Source organism: Calliphora vicina, chromosome 4 (assembly GCF_958450345.1).
Source record: "Calliphora vicina chromosome 4, idCalVici1.1, whole genome shotgun sequence".
NCBI lineage: Eukaryota > Metazoa > Arthropoda > Insecta > Diptera > Calliphoridae > Calliphora > Calliphora vicina.
This window is the reverse complement of record NC_088783.1, coordinates 105,535,113-105,554,370: the sequence shown is the minus strand read 5'-3', so window position 1 is coordinate 105,554,370 and position 19,258 is coordinate 105,535,113. Positions and strand designations below refer to the sequence as shown.

The following is a 19,258-nucleotide window of genomic DNA, read 5'->3' as shown; positions in this document are numbered from 1 at the left end:
ATGCTGATTATTTTCTCGAAAATTTTAATTAGATTACCAGTGTTTCTTTAACTGCTGTTGCCTAACGCTTGCTGTTGTGTTCCAGCCCCTGTTATTTCTCAAAAATATGTGTCTATGGATCTAGTTTTTAATTCCCAGCACACAACATTATACTGTTGCGTGTTGAACGCACATTATCATTAATTTTTTGTTGTTGTTGTATATTTAATGAACAAGAAAGAGAGGAGGTCTGTTAACATATGAATAGTATTTTGCGGCTGCAGTTTTCAGCAACAGCAATATTTTTAGAGGCGATTTGTTTTTTTTCAATCGAAAAACTTTGCTGGAGCCACAAGAAGCCGCCGCCACATGCAAAATTTATACACACCAAAATAAAATTAATGTTCAAGCAAAACTACTTCAATATTATCCAACTTTTTTTTTTGTTGTTCGTCATCGTCATTATCATCATCATGCCCTCTATCAAATAACAAGTTTAATCAATACATTTTGCATACTTTATTTTCAAATTAGTTTTTCAATTTAAATATTACAACACACATTTTAATTGTAAACTGAAAATAGAATTGTAATTGAATGGAAAGAAATGTGTGTACTGCTGTTCTTTACAATTTAATTTCTTTTGTTTTAAACTAGCATTGATTGTGTTTGAAATGCCCGTCAGCATATTAATTTCTTTTTGTAGGAAAAAGTAATTGCATTTAATTAAATTGATTATTCCAAAAGCGTTTTCAATTGTACTCGTATGGTACTGTCTCTTTAAGGATTTCAACAAAAAAAAAGAAAAAAACAAGCGGACAAAATAAAATAGACAGTTTTTCTTAGGAAATTCTAATTGAAATTGATTGATGTTTTGAAGTTTAAGCCATACAAAGTTTAAAGGGAAATGTCTAAAAGAAATAAGCTCAAAATTAAATGAAAATTTTGGAAAACTTAAGAAAACAAGTTCTAAATTTAAGAACTTGTTTTAATTAAAAATCTTTTAATTAAAAATTTATTATTAAAATGTGGCCTGAAATTAGTTTAAGAACCAATTAAGACTCAAGTTGCATATAAAGGTTTCAAAACTGTTACGAACCGGCTTAAACGTTTTTCAGAAAACTTGAAAATTATATTTTTATTGATAAAATCTGGTTTGAAATTTGTTCAAAACTCAATTAAACCCCAAATTTTTATAACCGTTTCAAAACCGTTACGAACCGGATTAACCATGTTTCAGAAAACTGGCAAATTCTAATTTTATTGATAAAATCTGGTTTGAAATTAATTGAAAACTCATTTAAACTCCTAATTTTATACAACCGTTTCAAAACCGTTACGAACCGGATTAACCATGTTTAAGAAAACTTACAAATTCTATTTTTATTAATAAAATCTGGTTTAAAATTTGTTTAAAATTCAATAAAACCCCAATTTTTTACAACCGTTTCAAAACCGTTACGAACCGGATTAACCGTGTTTAAGAAAACTTACAAATTTTATTTTGATTAATAAAATCTGGTTTAAAATTTGTTGAAAACTCAATAAAACCCCAATTTTTATACAACCGATTCAAAACCGTTGCGAACCGGATGAACCGAGTTTCAGAAAACTTGAAAATTAAATTTTTATTGATAAAATCTGGTTTAAAATTTGTTTAAAACTCAATTAAACCGTAAATTTTATACAAATGTTTCAAAACCGTTACGAACCGGATTAACCATGTTTCAGAAAACTTGAAAATTATATTTTTATTGATCAAATCTGGTTTAAAATTTGTTGAAAACTCAATTAAACATAGAATTTTATACAACCGTTTGAAAACCGTTACGAACCGGATTAACCATGATTCAGAAAACTTGACTATTCAATTTTTATTGATCAAATCTGGTTTAAAATTTGTTGAAAACTCAATTAAACATAGAATTTTATACAACCGTTTCAAACCCGTTACGAACCGTATTAACCATGTTTCGCAAAACTGACAAATTTAATATTTTTTGCCCAAATGGGTTTTAAAATTAGTTCAAAACCTAATTAAATCTGAAATTTCACATAACCGTTTCAAACCCGTTACGAACCGGATAAACAGTTTTTTAGAAAACTTGAAAATTCTACTTTTATAGATAAAATCGGGTTTAAAACTCAATAAAACCCCAAATTTTATACAACCATGCAAAACCGTAACGAACCGGATCAAATATATTTCGGAAAACTAGCAAATTTAATATTTTTTGCTCAAATTTGGTTTAAAATTAGTTGAAAACTTAATTAAATCTCATTTTTCACATAACCGTTTCAGAACCGTAACGAACCGTATTTCGGAAAACTAGCAAATTTAATATTTTTGCTAAAATCAATTTTAAAATTAGTTGAAAACTCAATTAAACATAGAATTTTATATAACCGTTTAAAAACCGTTACGAACCGGATTAACCATGATTCAGAAAACTTGACTATTCAATTTTTATTGATCAAATCTGGTTTAAAATTTGTTGAAAACTCAATTAAACATTAAATTTTATACAACCGTTTCAAACCCGTTACGAACCGTATTAACCATGTTTCGCAAAACTGACAAATTTAATATTTTTTTGCCCAAATTGGTTTTAAAATTAGTTCAAAACCTAATTAAATCTCAAATTACACATAACCGTTTCAAAACCGTTACGAACCGGATTAACAGTTTTTCAGAAAACTTGCAAATTCTACTTTTATAGATAAAATCGGGTTTAAATTTTGTTTAAAACTCAATAAAACCCCAAATTTTATGCAACCATTCAAAACCGTAACGAACCGGATCAAATATATTTCGGAAAACTAGAAAATTTAATATTTTTGCCTCAAATTTGGTTTAAAATTAGTTGAATACTTAATTAAATCTCAATTTTCACATAACCGTTTCAAAACCGAAACGAACCGTATTTCGGAAAACTAGCAAATTTAATATTTTTTTGCTAAAATCAGTTTTAAAATTAGTTAAAAACCTATTTAAATTTCAAATTAAACGTAACGAACCGTGTTACGAAAACTAGCAAATTATATATTTTTCTCAACAAAACTTCAAAATTTCATTCGTTACTGCGACAAATTTAATGAGTTAATTGAACCCAAAAGTTTACATATTCAAAACGGCAAAAAAACTAGCAAATTTAATATTTTTTGTTCAAATCTGCCTTAATTTTAAATGAAAAGTCAAATAAACCTCAAATGTTTTATAACCGTTTCAAAATCATAACGAACCGTATTGCAGTAAAGTAGAAAATTCAATTTATTTTGATAAAATCTGTCTTAATAGTGGTTGAAAAGTCAAACTAAACCTAAATTTCACATAACCGTACCAAACCGATTCGGAACGGTTTTAGAATTTCTAAAAAATTCAAAAAATTAAGGATTTTTAACTATAATTCTCATTAAATTTAGTGTATAAAAGAATTACAATCAAAAATTATCATAAACTCAAAAAACCGTTACGAAACGTGCCCTTAAAATCAGAAAATTTGTAATTTGAAATGTATTTAAGCATAAATTTGACATAAAAATTATAATATTTTTTGCATTAAACATGTTTTAAAATAAATTTTAGCTAGAACTTCTTATAATTTTGAAACCGGTTTTGGCCATTACACTGAAATGGTACAAAATTTTGCATTTTAATAACTTTAGCACTTTTTTTTTTGTAATAAAATTTTATTATTTATTGAAGTATATTCTTGTAAATTTATTTACTTTATGAATTATTTATTAAACGTTAAGTTACAATAAATTTATCAAAATCTTTTACTTGGCTCATAAATAAAATTGAAGTTTTATTTTATTTTCAATAAACACGGTTGGACATTGAAAACAAGTTTTATGTCTGCTTAACGTGGTTATAATTTTATCCATAATCAGTTGTGTTGTCTTTGTTTTGTTTAAATCCATGATTCAATTTAACAATCAATATAATAAAGTTTGCATTAAATCGTGTTACATGACTTAAATCTCTTTGGTTTAAACTGTGTGTCAAACGGTTTTAAGCATTTCAAACAATCATTCATATCATGTTAAAACAATGTTTTCTTTTAATTTTTTTTTTTAATAAACGATTTGTTTCCATGCATCAATTATAAACAAAGACATTAAATTTTGCACAATATGTGGACGAATTGTTTCGAACAGACTTTTATAAATATCTACATTATCTCGTCTGGTTATTCTCAACTACCACAACGGTCTTTTTGTGTTATTTCATCTGCCGCTTGTAATTATTGTTCATTATATTATAGTTTTTTCGAATCTGTATGTGAAAAGTGGTAGTTACCGAGAAGCTATTCTATATTCTTTTAGAGTTGTGACTGTGAAGTGTTAGTTGAAATATGTTCAACATTATAATCTATTACACTCAAGTGGAAGAAACATGGTTTAGTTTGTTAAACAGTCAGTTACAATAAAAACATAAAAAACAGAAATAATAAAATACATTAGACTCATGTTTGGCAGACTGTTAGACAAGTCACTACATATATGTTGAAGTTTTTAATATTATATCATTTTTAGAAGGTTATTGAAGTTGACCGTCAATAAGTAGAAGGTGGAGCAGATGTGATAAACACATTACATTAAGAAAAGCTTAGAATCTAAATTGTCATTGAAGTTTTAAATTAAAAAAAATGCTATACTTTCAAGATTTAATATTTCTATAAAATTATGACACTGATCTGTCAAAACCGTTTGAAACTGAAGCCGGTATAAAATATTTGTTCCAGATATTAGTTGTTTTTAGCTTAAATTCACTTTTAATCTCAAATTATTGAATATTTTGTTTAAATTCTTAATTTTAAAAACTTTTTATTCCAACGGCTTAATACGGTTCAAACCAGTTGCTAACGGTTGTGCAAAATTTTGTCACTAAACTCCTTCTAAACTAATATTATTTAATATTTTAACAAAAAACTGCAGAAATTTATGGATTTAAGTGAAACGGTTTCAAACGGTTTGAAACGTTTTTTGCAATTATATGAAATATGGGCTTAATTTTATTTTTAAACTAATATTTAACAATAATTTGTTTAAGAAACCAAATTTTTTTTGGATTATTTAAATTTACTTTTAAGCTAATATTCAACAAAATTGTGGCTAAAAATCAAATTTTAAAGATTTTTGTCCTAACGGTTAAATATGGTTTGAACCGGTTTGTAACAGTTTATGCAAAATTTGTTAACTAACTATTTTAAAACTAAAATTACACAATATTTTACCAAATAGTGTTTAAATTCATGGATTTCAGTCACACGTTTTAAAACCGTTCGATACGGCTTGACACGTTTAATTAGATTTTGGTTTAAATTTCCTTTTAAACTAATTTTAAACAATATAAATATAACAAGATATTGTCCAAAATGTCACATTTTCAAACTATTTTTTATAACGGTTTAATACGTTTCAAACCGTTTTGCAAACGGTTATGCAAAATTTTGTCATTAAACTATTTTGAAACAAATATTATAAAATATTTTAACAACACTGCTGAAATTCATTGAATTTAAGTAAAACGTTTGAAACGGTTCGATACGGTTTATCACTTTGATTAGATTTTGGTTTAAATTTACTTTCAAACTAATAATAAACAAGATTAGAGCTAAATTACCATATTTTCAACTTTTTATTGCAACGGTTTAATACGCTTTGAACCGGTTTAAAACCGTTTTTGCTAAAATTTGTAACAATAATATTTTTATATGACCATTATACAATATTTTATAAAAAATTTCCAATATTCCATGAATTTAACAGAAACGTTTTATAACGGTTCAATACGGTTTGTCACTTTAAAATAGATTTTGGTTTAAATTTACTTTCAAACTAATAATAAACAAGATTAGAGCTAAATTACCATATTTTCACAATTATTATTGCAACGGTTTGATACGTTTCGAAGCGATTTAGAATCGTTTTTGCTAAAATGTGTAACAAACATATTTTAAAATAAATATTATACAATATTTTATAAAAAATTACCAATATTCCATGAATTTAACAGAAACGTTTTATAACGGTTCGATACGGTTTGCCAGTTTAAAATAGATTTTGGTTAAAATTTACTTTTAAACTAATAATAAACAAGATTAGAGCTAAATTATCATATTTTCAGCCATCTTATTGCATCGGTTTAATACGTTTCGAACCTGTTTAAAACCGTTTTTGCTAAAATGTGTAACAAACATATTTTTAAAGAAATATTATACAATATTTTATAAAAAATTAGCAATATTTCATGAATTTAACAGAAACGTTTTATAACGGTTCGATACGGTTTGCCAGTTTAAAATAGATTTTGGTTAAAATTTACTTTTAAACTAATAATAAACAAGATTAGAGCTAAATTATCATATTTTCAAACTTCTTATTGCAACGGTTTAATACGTTTCGAACCTGTTTAAAACCGTTTTTGCTAAAATGTGTAACAAACATATTTTTAAAGAAATATTATACAATATTTTATAAAAAATTAGCAATATTTCATGAATTTAACAGAAACGTTTTATAACGGTTCAATACGGTTTGCCAGTTTAAAATAGATTTTGTTTTAAAATTAACTTTCATACTAATAATAAACAATATTAGAGATAAATTATCATATTTTGAAATTTTTTATTGCAACGGTTTAATACGTTTCGAAGCGGTTTAAAACCGTTTTTGCTAAAATGTGTAACAAACATATTTTTAAAGAAATATTATACAATATTTTATCAAAAATTACCAATATTCCATGAATTTAACAGAAACGTTTTGAAACGGTTCAATTCGGTTTATCACTTTTAATTAGATTTTTGTTTAAATTTACTTTTAAACTAATAATAAACAATATTAGAGCTAAATTATCATATTTTTAAACTTTTTATTCCAACGTTTGAATATGTTTCGAACCGGTTTAGAACCGTTTTTGCTAAAATTCATAATAAACATAATTTTAAAGAAATATTATACAACATTTTATAAAAATTACCAATATTTCATGAATTTAACAGAAACGTTTTATAACGGTTCAATACAGTTTGTCACGTTAATTTATAATAATATCCTTAAATTGATTTAAAACTAATTTAGTACAAAAATCATCAACAAAACTTTAGTTTACCATTTTAGTTCTTAATAGATTTTAAACCAATAAAAATACAGTTTTGTCTGAAAACAGTTAAGAAATCTTCAAAATCTTTTGGTTTGGTTTGAATTTAATTTCTACGTTACATTTGCTTCTATTTTTTTATAATACCTTTTCATCATGTAGCATCATTTGCTGCAAACTAGCAAAAAACTCCTCCTTAGTTGACCACAAATGGCAATTAAACTTAAAACAGCAAATTGCTTGTTCAACATGCTGTAATAACAAATTATAATGTTGTAGTACGATTATTTAATACAAATACTGATTATACAACAGCAAAGACATGTACAACACACTCGTATTTATAACTTTTAGCAAAAATATTTTGTTAATTAAATCATTTTTATCTGTTCATCAACAAAATCCTCTTCCCACCTTAAAGATTTAACATTTAAATTGAATAAGATAAATCTTAAAGAAACAAATTTGAAAAAAAATGTGGGAATTGTATATATATTTGAGCTAAAAATTAAATTAATTATAAATTATGATATTTAGTTAAAGATTTTTGCTTAAAATATTGTTTTAAAATTAATTTGTATTTAATTTTTATGTTTTTTTTTTTAATTTTAGATACTTCATATGAAAAAGCATGCAGGCGTGGCTCAGCACCAGCGACACCCATATTGGGTCAAAAACAAAATCAACAGGAGAACAATACAACTTCAAGATTTACAAATTTCTTTTCAAAAAGGTAAGATTTTTGAATTAAACAATATTGGGAAACTAATCTTTGTTACAGATCGGAAACTCTACTGTCAAAAACCTAACTCAGTTGTCAAAAACCTAAGTGGTGAGAATTTATTAGTAAAAAAAACTATGTGAAAACAAAAACAAGGTTTTTTTTAGTTTCCGCTCTATGTTTTTCTATCGTTGCCGGTTTTACTAAAAATTTTAATATATTTTGTTGATTTTCTGATTAATTCTGACTATTACTGCTGGCAGTTTCAGTTCCATGCTGTCTTTGCACCTGTTTCCATATGAATACATTGAGACAGTTTCAGAATTTCTCCTACTTTTTGTGAAATTTCAGCATGACAAAATCAGCAGATTGTAAATACAGCTTGGAAATCTATAACATTTCTGTTCTGAAACATTTCAACACAATTTGCACAAATAATTCCTGATCCATGTCCTGCTGATATTTGGCAAAAAAATATCAGAATTTGTATAGGACAATATCAGCTTTTATAAATATTTTCTTACTGTTAAGAAGTCGTTTCTCTTTTCTCTTATTCCCAACCTTTTCTTTTGGTTTTTAATAAAACTTAATTGATTAATTTTTCTTTATCCAAATGCTTAATGGCATGCATAAACTCAATTCCTCCAAAGAAATTAAACACACCCAAAAAAAACACAGCGAAAATCCAGCTAATTATGTCTCCAACTAAATTTTGTTTTAAATAACACCCCAAAAAATTCGTTAAAAACACTCCCTAAATAAAACCTTTGAAACTTTTTGTCGATGCTAAACTACAAACAGTCGATTTAACATAAAACTTATCTACAAAAGCCATAAACAAAAACCACTTTTTTCCAATTTGTGTGCCGAAAAGAAACCCTTTATGTTTTGTGCCAAACTCTGGAAAACTTTTAAGCCAAAAACTCACAACTCTGTCATACATCAAACCACTATTGCACTTGTGCACTCCATCAAACAGTGAACAGAATTTGCCTCAAAGCTGCATGCACCAATTTATAGTGTACAAGTTTTCTGTTCAATGTTTTTGTCTTTTTGTTACCCCGAAATGCGAATTCAAAGACTCAACCGCAAAATAACACAGCTGGTGTGTGTTTAACTAGAGTTTTAACCACACAAAGCAAAAACAAAGAGAGCCTAGTGTGCTAGAGACAGACAGACGGACGTAGCCAGGCAGGCATTAATAGTTAGGAAAGATAGCTAGATGAGACTTTTGTTAACTTGATTTGTTGGTTCACTGGCTTTAAGCCATAATAAAATTACCAGCGAGTAAAAAAACAATAAAAAAAAAACCTGTAAATTCTTGTAGTTACAAAAAGAAATATTAACGTAATCCTCTAAAGGCGTTACTACAGAGATTAGTTAAACTGGTTGATTAAAAAGAAGTTCAATAAGGTAAACTAAACTCTGAAAAGAAACCTAGTTTCATTCGGCCCAAGTTAATCCTTCAAAATACAGCTATATTAACTGAAATTTGGAGACAACTCCCCCTAACAATGGAATTGATATAGCAACACCTACAGGGGAATTTATAAATTTATTTTATTTTTATAATAAAAATTATGTCGAGAGTTCTTTCCTGGGGAAAAAACTTTCAGTTGATACAGCTATTCGCTGAGTTAATAATCGGGTCGTTTCGAAGCCAAAAAATCAAGTACTGTGGGATTGATAATACCCATGTTACTTCCTACAGCTTATCCTTAAAATAATTTAAGTTTTTTTTGGTTACTTAAACCTCTTCGCCAAAACTCACCCTTGTAAACAATATAAAAAATATGCATGAAAATGTGCATTTTAGTTTTATTTTTTTTTGCTATTTTTTCACTATTTTAAAATGCAATTTTCATGGTAACTTTACTTTTCAATATGAGAATGCATACATATTCCAACGTCTACAAATAATCAGCCATTAAATAACAACTACCACCTAGAGACCTTAACAAAGTATGTTGTTTTAGTATTGAGAATAACTCACCTGAACAGACCAGCAAGTATTCTTTGTATTCCTGACAGTAGTTGTTTGTAACAAATCGAAGGCATTAGAGTACAAAGTGTAGCAGCAGCCGCTACAGTAGTTACTTACAAAATAACAAACAAATCGGCGTCATCTGTCAAAAGTGTTAACAATAGAGGTGAAGAGACAAAAAGCGAGATATTCGGCACTGTGCCATGACAAATGTAAGATTAAATTGAAAATTAAATGTGTAACAAAATAAAACAATAGGAAAATAATATAAAAAACCAGAGACATGGCCTAAACGACTTGAAGTGTTCACCCTATAGCCTTTTGGAATGTGTGTTAATGGGTTTAAGTTTCTAATTTAAATGTGGTTTAGAGATTTTCAAGGCAGTTGTCAGTTATTTATTTATAACACTATGGTTTCAAATCAAAATTTATTTTGGTTGAAATATTGTACTAAAAACAGTGTTAAGTCTTTCTTGGGGTGGTAATGAAACAATTTCAGCAAAGATTAATGCAAAGAAATTAATATTAAACTCATTTTCGAAACCAATTTATTAATCCCCTTTAAAGTGTTTTTATTTCAATAAATATTTGGCTAGACTCTCCTGATCGTGACCAAACTTATAAAGCGTCGTTTTCTTTAAAAATAAAATACAAAAGAAGACAGATTAGGACATTTATATTCCGATTTGTCCCTTACGTTAATAACAAAACAAAACGTATTAACCAGCTTCGTCGTCAATCGACTTGTTTAGGTTTACTCAATAAATTAAACAAAAATAATTAATAAAAACACTGCCAGGAAAGAGGAATAACATCTTTTTTTAAATGAATCCCTCCTAGGAAAGAGTTCAAATATTGGATATGTTGTATTTTTGTGGTTTTTTATTCGATTTTTAAAACACTGGTGGAGTAACAAACAGAACTCAAGTTGGATTTTGGTGGAGTCCATAAAACTCAGCAGTTGAGTTCGAAAATTCTGGCTTCCTATACGAATGTATATGTCGATGTGGCAGTTCCTGGACGAGACTCTTCTTAAGCCATAAGCTGTAATTGGTGATGGCGTTATTTTAGCCAAGAATTAACTTAAAAGAAACAAATATCTAAGATATGATAAAATTATTTCAACTTCAAAGACCCATAACTGACGACAAAATAATTTCAAAAAAATACCTTCCCAGCGCCTATTTTAGAGATTTTTCCTCCTTGGAGTCCATAAACCAGACATGTTCCAAATATTTTATAAAAATAAGTACCAATTTTAAACATTTTTAATTCTAGAAATTTATCGACGTCTTAAACAGGATGGTTAATATTAAACTGGTTTCTTTTTGTTTACTTTGAATCATCCTGTTAAACAGGATGAGTAATAGAACATTTAATATTTAAAGATTTTTTAAGAAGTCTGTGCAAGTTTGGGTTTAATTTTTATTGAACCTATTATCGTTTCTTTATGTACAAAAAGTCTGGAATAATATAGTTTTCCTGCCATCACGTTAATCATATAAACTTATAAACTACAATAATACAAAATTCTATTGAATTTATATTGGCTTTTGTCCTTGTCTATCTATTTCCTACTAATTTTATTAAAAGTTCATGAGGTCATCTAAACAATTTCAAAATCAAAAGGTTATTACCACTAATATCTTTGCCAACAGCCAAACCAAAATTAAAAAAAATAATCAAATCAGTTTTTAAATGTCATTTGTGCCAGTTTTCAACATTTATTGGAAAACAATTTAATATTTGTATGTGAGTTTGAATTTAACATTGTTAAAGGAGAGACAAATATTTTATGTTAAAATGCCACACATATTTTATTACCACTTCCTTATAACTAATTTTCCTGTTCGACTGACTTCTTGGCCAGATGCCTGCAAAATAAATTAAGTTATCAAGTCATTTCCTAAGGGTGTGTTCCACAGCCAATGGCATTAAACCAAAATAAAAGAAATAGTTTAAAAATTGTAAACCAAAAAAAAAAAATAATTTGATGAAGACTATAAATCTTGATTAGTTTCAGTTTTTGGCAAAAAATTGATATGGGAAATTTTGAGGGAAAAATTAATTTTGGCATTGAATAAGAAATTTAATTAAAGACAATATTTGGAGGCTTGTTTTTAAATGTAACTTGGAAGCAGTTTTCAATTTAAAACAAATAATGATTATATTAGTCATCCAGTTTTTAACAGGATTATTTAAGCTAAATTGCTTTTTACTGAAACAGCCCCAGTTTAAAGAAAAAGTCGACCTATCGACTGTTTTCGATTTAAAAAAAAACGGCTTTTCCAAAGTTTTGAATAGTCGACTTTTTTTGATTTGGGATAACAAAATCGATTGTTCGACTTTTTTCCTACCGACTTTTTCCAGCAAAAATTGGATGTTCGAAGAATCGAGTTATGGAACCCTAATTGAAATCAAAACTACTCGAATATAATTTGGAAGGGTGCGTTGGCTGGTCCGTGTATCGTCCGCCTACATATTGTAACGTAACAAAGAAAATTATCCTTATTACCACGGAGGTTTCGTCTTGAATATTTATACGAACATGACTTTCTAATATTTTTAAACAGTCGTTTTCCAAACTGCATCTAATAAATATCTTGTTTATAATCTTTATTCTTGGTACTTTTATACCAAGGCTCCCTTAATACTCCTTGTTTTATACTCATTATTCACTATTTATTTATCCCCTTTATCCTTACAGATCGAATCCTTTAAAACGTACAAAATCTGTGACCAAACTTGAACGCACTAAACGAGGTTCAGGCGGTTTACGAGGCTCTCGTTCTCATGAAAGTTTACTTTCCAGTCACGCTGTAATGTCTACCATCGGTAAGTTTCCTTTACAGCTAAATTTATTTACACAATTTTGATTATTAATCGTATTATTTTCCAATAGATCTCTCTTGTACCGGTGCTGTGGGTGTGGCACCCGTTCATCAGTCCGTTTTGGGACGCCGCTACTGTTTCCAGGTACGCGGTGGACCACGCGGCGAACGCTATTATTCCTGTGGCTCACGTCAGGAACGTGATCTCTGGATATATTCGTTGCGCAAATCGATTGCGCCGAATGCTGAACACACCCGCCACACAGACAACTCTCTGAAAATGTGGATATACGAGGCCAAAAATCTACCACCAAAGAAAAAATACTTTTGCGAACTCCATCTCGATAAGACCCTCTATGGTCGTACTAGTGTTAAGCTACAAACCGATTTACTCTTCTGGGGTGAATATTTCGATTTTCCCGATATACCCGACATTAATGTCATCACGGTGAATGTTTTCCGCGAAGTGGAGAAGAAAAAGAAACGCGACAAGCACATGTTCGTGGGCTCGGTTAAGATCCCCATACACGAGGTGACCACACGTTTGTTTTCCGAAGATTGGTATCCAATACTCAGCGAGAAGAATGATAGTCTTAATCGTAATGGCAAAGAGGTTATACCCACGTTGCGCATTAAGTGTCGCTTCCAGAGTATTGACATTTTGCCAATCAATGTGTATGCCGATTTCTTGGCGTACCTCAAGGAAAACTACAAGAAAGTGTGCGAAACCTTGGAACCGGTTATTGGGGTGAAGGCCAAAGAGGATATAGGCCAGTCTTTGGTGTTGCTAATGCATGCTCAAGGCTTGGCGGGAGCCTTTTTGACCGATGTTGTGGCTTTGGACTTGTTGCGAGTGGGCGATCAACGTTTAACCTTCCGCGGCAATTCGTTGGCCACCAAGAGTATGGAGGCATTTTTGAAGCTGACCGGTGAACAGTATTTGCAGGATACTTTGGCGGGGCCCATTAACGAAATCATACAATCGGATCGTGATTGTGAGGTGGATCCTACCAAAGCGACTGGTTCGCTACAACGACAACAGGCCTCTTTGAGAGCAGCCGTGCGCAATGCTTGGCAGTGTATTTACGAGTCCAGCAAGCATTTTCCACCGCAATTGCGCAATTGTTTTGCCACGTTCCGTGAAAGACTAGAGCAATTGGGCCGCCAGGATATGGCCGACAATTTGATATCGGCCTCCATATTTTTGCGTTTCTTGTGTCCGGCCATATTGTCACCCAGTCTTTTTAATATAACCAATGGTAAGTATTTAAATTGTTAAGTAAATTTGTTAGAAATAATTCATAATGTAATTATTATTGTTTTTATAGAACTCCCCTCCTCCCGTGCTACCCGCAATTTAACTTTGGTTGCCAAAACCTTACAAACCTTGGCCAATTTTACCCGCTTCCAGGGTAAGGAGAATTTCATGGAATTCCTTAACGATTTCCTAGAACAAGAGGCTCCCAAAATGAAAGAGTTTTTACAAAACATTTCCACCCGGCCCGAACACTCTACCCCCGAATCTATATTGGATTGGGCTGGCTATATAGACCAAGGCAAACAGCTGTCCATTTTACACATGCTGCTCAGCGAAAGTGTTACCAAATTGCCAGAGGCTAGACAACAGGATCTAGATCCTTTGCAACACATTTTAGATGAAATTACCAAAGCCAAAGAAAGCAACAATTATATGCAACATTTACCAAGCCACAACATGATGATGTCCACCTCTTCCACAAGTGAAAATCAAGAGAATCGCAATCCCGATGAAATGATGACTTCTTGCAGTTCGGCAGGCGGTTCAACGGCTGGTGTTGTGCAACAACAGCAGGCCCAATTGGCTCAGCCGCAACATGCTGTGGTCACAAAACCGGTACCAGCCGAGAGAGGCATAATGCGTGGTGTTTTAACCCCCAGCTCTTTGGAGAAGAACATATTCCGCTACAATGATCCCACGGTAAATGGTTTGTTGCAACAACAGCAACAGCAGCAACAACAAAGTCTTACCAACATGGACAAAAGACACTCGAACTCACAAAGTTCTATTGCGGGCTTGTCCTACACGGGAGGTTTGCAGCATGCCCAAAGCCAAAGTTCCATAGCCAGTTCTTCGCAGCTTATGATGCCCGCAGGTGTAACCCATCATTGTCCACCTGCTCCCAATGCCAGCGCTTCAAATACCATGGAGCGTTTGTATTACACGGCTGCCAGTTCAAATGGCAATCTCTCCACCGTTAGCCACAATGGCAATGATAGTGAAGTCAGCTCCACCACAGGACAAATAAGAGCCACCACTTTGCCCCGGGGCAATAACAATAATTACGATGAATCCACGGGTGATTTTATACAAATTTCTGGTTTGGACACCAACAGTGCATTTGTTCGCAAGTCACCTACACCCATGTTAAAGAACCAAAATAACCAGGGTGTGGTGGGCAATGCCGTGAACATGTTAAATGCTGCCCAACAAAAACAACAGCAACAGCAAAGATTGTTAAACAATTCCACCTTGAGTTTGACATTGAGCGATCGTACGCCCAGTAAATTAAATCTGGGCATACCCGATCATTCAAGCTCGCCTTTGTCACACAAAATGTCCAATTACCAAAGACCCCGGGAAACTAATCCCAATTCGAATATGCCCATGAATCTGGAAGATTTAGATGATCTATTCAAATATGCCGAAGAGCATGCCGTCGTTGGGGAGGTACAGCCGGCGGGAAATCATAAAAACAAAGAGCAATTATCGGGCAAAACCAGTCATGGTTCTAGTTCTGGTTACCAAAGCATAAATACTCAAAGTCCTCTAGAGTCTCAACAGCAGCAGCAGCAACAGAAAACAGCAGCAGCTCCATTGGCCTTTAAGAATCCCAGCTATCAATTGCAAAACACTTCCACACCTTCCTCGCAAACAGCTCACCATCATCATCACCACCATCACCACCACAATCAGCGTACCTACAACAATGGCGGTCTTACAGCCCATCAACAATTGTTCGGTCCAGCTGGCGGCAACAATAGATCATCGAAAAATTCGAATAGCGGTGGCTTGGTGGCCGCCCGTGCCGCTTTATTAAATAATGCTGCCCCCCTAACGCCCTCCTCCAGCGAGGAAAGACTCTCCAATGATAATTATCACAATTATGCCCCAGTTAACAAGCTTTTAAAGTCTCCTTCACACGGCCATTTGGAAGCCCAAAGAACTTTAAGTGGTGGCAGTACTTCATCGGCCTCCAGCTCGAATATGCCGGGTTTTAATACATCCGCTCAACAACAGCAGCAGCAACAGCGTATGCCACGCACTAATCCCCAATTTAAACGGGAGGATATTTATGCGCCTTTAAATAATGGCAGCAATTATTTAACATCATCGTCGGCCTCCTCGGCGGGTAGTAATGGTATTAATCATCCAGGTACAGTGGCTATATACAATAATGCCTCGCGTACTGGCCAACAGCAGCAGTATGGCAATAATGCTGCCTCCATGATAATGGCGGGCAATGGACGCTATCAGCGCAGGCTGAGTTTGGATTCGGCCCGGACATTGTCGGACAGTTCAACGGATACAGAAGGTAAGGGGAATTGTTAAAATGTTGTAAATAGTTTTATTTTTTTAGAATTCTTGAGAAATAAAATAAATTTTCTGATTTTTATGCGAATATAACCACAAATTTAAAAATGTTTATTTTGTTTACTCTGACAGGCCATTGTCCTCCCCACGAAGGCAACAAACGCCGTCGCCAGCCACGCACTCACATTAACAACACATCAAATGGTGGTGGCTTCCAGCATGTCTCCAATTCCACCGCTCTCAGCAGCTTCGATCAAAACGGAGAAATACAATTGCTGCAAGAAACTTTAGACACTTTGCGTCACACCCTGGATCGTGATGAGGCCGAGCTAAGAGATTCTAGTGATGAACTGTTCGCTTTACAACGATGCAATGGTTTTCAGCAGACAGCCAATGGCAGCTCGGGAGCCCTGGTGGGCAATAATTTAAGTCTACAATCGGAATCCACCATGAGGAGTATTATAGATCGGTGAGTTACATTTATTTGAATTGGAATTTAAAAAAGAGAAGTGAATTTTGTTAAAAAAGCAGAAATTTTATATTCGACAGGTTGATAACCATGGAGGAGGAGCTGAGACGTGAACAATTGAAAATGTCGTTGGCTTTGTCGCACAAGCAAAAGGTGATCGAGGAACAAGGGCAACAGATAGCAGCTTTAGATGCAGCCAATAGTAGATTATTAAGTGCTTTAACGGCTTTAAGACAACGTTACGAGACCCAGCATCAACAGCAGAATCAACAAGCGCAGCAATAAATAAAATTAAAGGAATCATTTTCTAACCTTTTTTAATATGTACCACAAAACCTGTTAAAGCCCCCTTTCATAAGTTTTTCTTTTTTAAATATAATTTAACTGTTAAGTTTAAACAAGTATTTTTTTAATGTAATTTAAAATTTTATCATTATTATATTATTATAATTTTCCCTCTTAAAGAGTGTTAAATTTTTAAAAAATTTGCACATTTTCTAAAGGAAACCAAACAATTAATGTTGGGAAAATAAACTTTATTAGTTTATGCTAAATATTCTTTACTAAAAATCTTTTATAATTTAAAAGTTATACTTTACTTTTGTAAGTCATTTATATTTTTTAATTTTCCCCCCAATTTCTTTGTTTATTATTTAAGTATTATTTGCTAACACAAAACAAACAAGAATTTTTTTTATTAAATTATAAATATTTATTATTTAAGCCCCCCCTTACAAATTTTATATAAACATAAAATAAATTTATAAAATAATACAACAAAAATCTATATAATCGTATAATATTAACCTTTAAATAAAAAGGAAATTCATAAAAAAAACTTTAAAAATTCAAATTTTTTTTTAGTTTTTTTTAATAATTTTATTGTCATTGTAAAAAATTGTTTATTTAACCAAAGTTTATGTTTTATTATTCAAACGTTTTAACTTTTTAATTGAAAAGTTTTACAGGGAAACTTAACAACAACCAAGCCCTTTTTTATATAATTTCTTTAATGTGTATATGTTTATTAACGTTTTAATTTTAAAAATAATTTAATTACAAAAACAATAAATATTATTATAAATAAAATAAACAAACAACTAAAGCTTTTAAACAAAATTTATAAATGCTTTTAAAATCGCTTTTAATATAAAAATGAGAAGGAAAATTTAAATCAAATATAAAATTTATTAAAATAAAAAACACAATTAACAATTAAGCAATAACCAAAAAAAAAAAACAAACAACAGCAACAATATTATCTATACAATAAAAAAAAACACAAATATTTAAAACTATAAATGGAAATGGAGTTTAAATTAAGAATAAAGAAAGTTAAAAAATCCGGGTATAAATAAAAAAAAACTAAAGTTTCAAATAAATTTTGAAATATTTTCTAAACAAAATGTTATTCGAAAAAGGATCTAAAACTTTACAAACATTTTCCTAATTGTTCTTCAAACATGATTTTGAAATAATTCCAAAACTATATTTTGAAAATCCAAAGTTAAACAAATATTTTAAGATCAATCTGAAATTTCAAATACATTTTTCTTAATTTTTCCTAAAAATTCAATATTAAAACCCAAAATTTTTCAATAAAAGAACGGTTTCTATAAAACAAAGATGGAACAAACATAATTTTGAAATATTTCGAATATTTCACTTTGAAAAAACTAGATAAACAAATATTTTTAGAATTAACTTAAAATTCAAATACATTTTCTTAATTTTTTATTAAAAATTCAAAATTTTCTAAAAAACAAAGATGAAACCAAACATAATTTTGAAATATTTCGAAAATTTCAGTTTGAAAAAACCAGTGATAAACAAATATTTTTAGAATGATTAATATTCAAATACATTTTCTTTATTTGTTATTAAAAATTCAAAATTACTATAAAACAAAGATGAAACAAACATAATTTTGAAATATTTCAAAAATTTCAGTTTGAAAAAACCCTAGATAAACAAATATTTTTAGAATGAACTAAAAATTCAATAAAAAAAATTCCAACATTTTTCAATAAAAGGGTTATTTCAATCAGCCCTTGTCACACATTTTGTTCGGAATGTTTTAAATTCTGTAGTTTGTATTCCCATCGATTTCGTTTTAGGTTCCATGTCATTTCAATTCCAAAAATATTTAATAATTCCGCATTTCTGATTTTAATTTGACAGCATTTTTAATATCAAAACAAAAGAGAAGATTTTGGCACAGAAATTTATTAAAAATTTTAGAAAAACAAATGGTTGCATTCGGAAAGAAATTTTCGTTTTAATTTTTCTGAAGAAGCAAAATGCGGAATTAATTCCACTTAATATCAAAACAAAAGAGAAGTTTTTGGTACAGAAATTTAATAAAAATTTAGGAAAACAAATAATTACAAAGAAATATTAATTCCACTTTTGAAAACTAAAAGTGGTTGCATTCGGAAAGAAATTTTCGTTTTATTTTTTCTGAAGTAGTGAAATACAGAATTAATTAAACATTCGATCGGAATAGAATTCTGTGACAGGCCTGTATAAAACAAAAATGAAACAAAACTGTGTGTGAAACTAAACTTTACTTTCAAAAAAAAACAGTCTTTCAAA

General features: G+C 30.4%; 1 protein-coding gene across 3 annotated transcripts in view; it reads left to right on the top strand.

The window, feature by feature from the left end:
- Positions 1-17,965, top strand: part of raskol (Ras GTPase-activating protein raskol) — a 68,795-nt gene extending 50,830 nt beyond the window's left edge. The window contains exons 2-7 of one of the 3 annotated variants that reach the window (XM_065509768.1): positions 7,700-7,820; positions 12,500-12,627; positions 12,695-13,882; positions 13,952-16,195; positions 16,327-16,663; positions 16,726-17,965. In XM_065509768.1, coding sequence (XP_065365840.1) covers positions 7,700-7,820; positions 12,500-12,627; positions 12,695-13,882; positions 13,952-16,195; positions 16,327-16,663; positions 16,726-16,948 — 4,241 coding nt within the window. In that variant the 3' untranslated portion in view covers positions 16,949-17,965. Of the gene's footprint in view, positions 1-7,699; positions 7,821-12,499; positions 12,628-12,694; positions 13,883-13,951; positions 16,196-16,326; positions 16,664-16,722 lie in introns of all 3 variants that reach the window. The other 2 variants (XM_065509767.1, XM_065509769.1) reach the window with 2 other exon arrangements.
- The last annotated feature ends 1,293 nt before the right edge of the window (positions 17,966-19,258 follow it).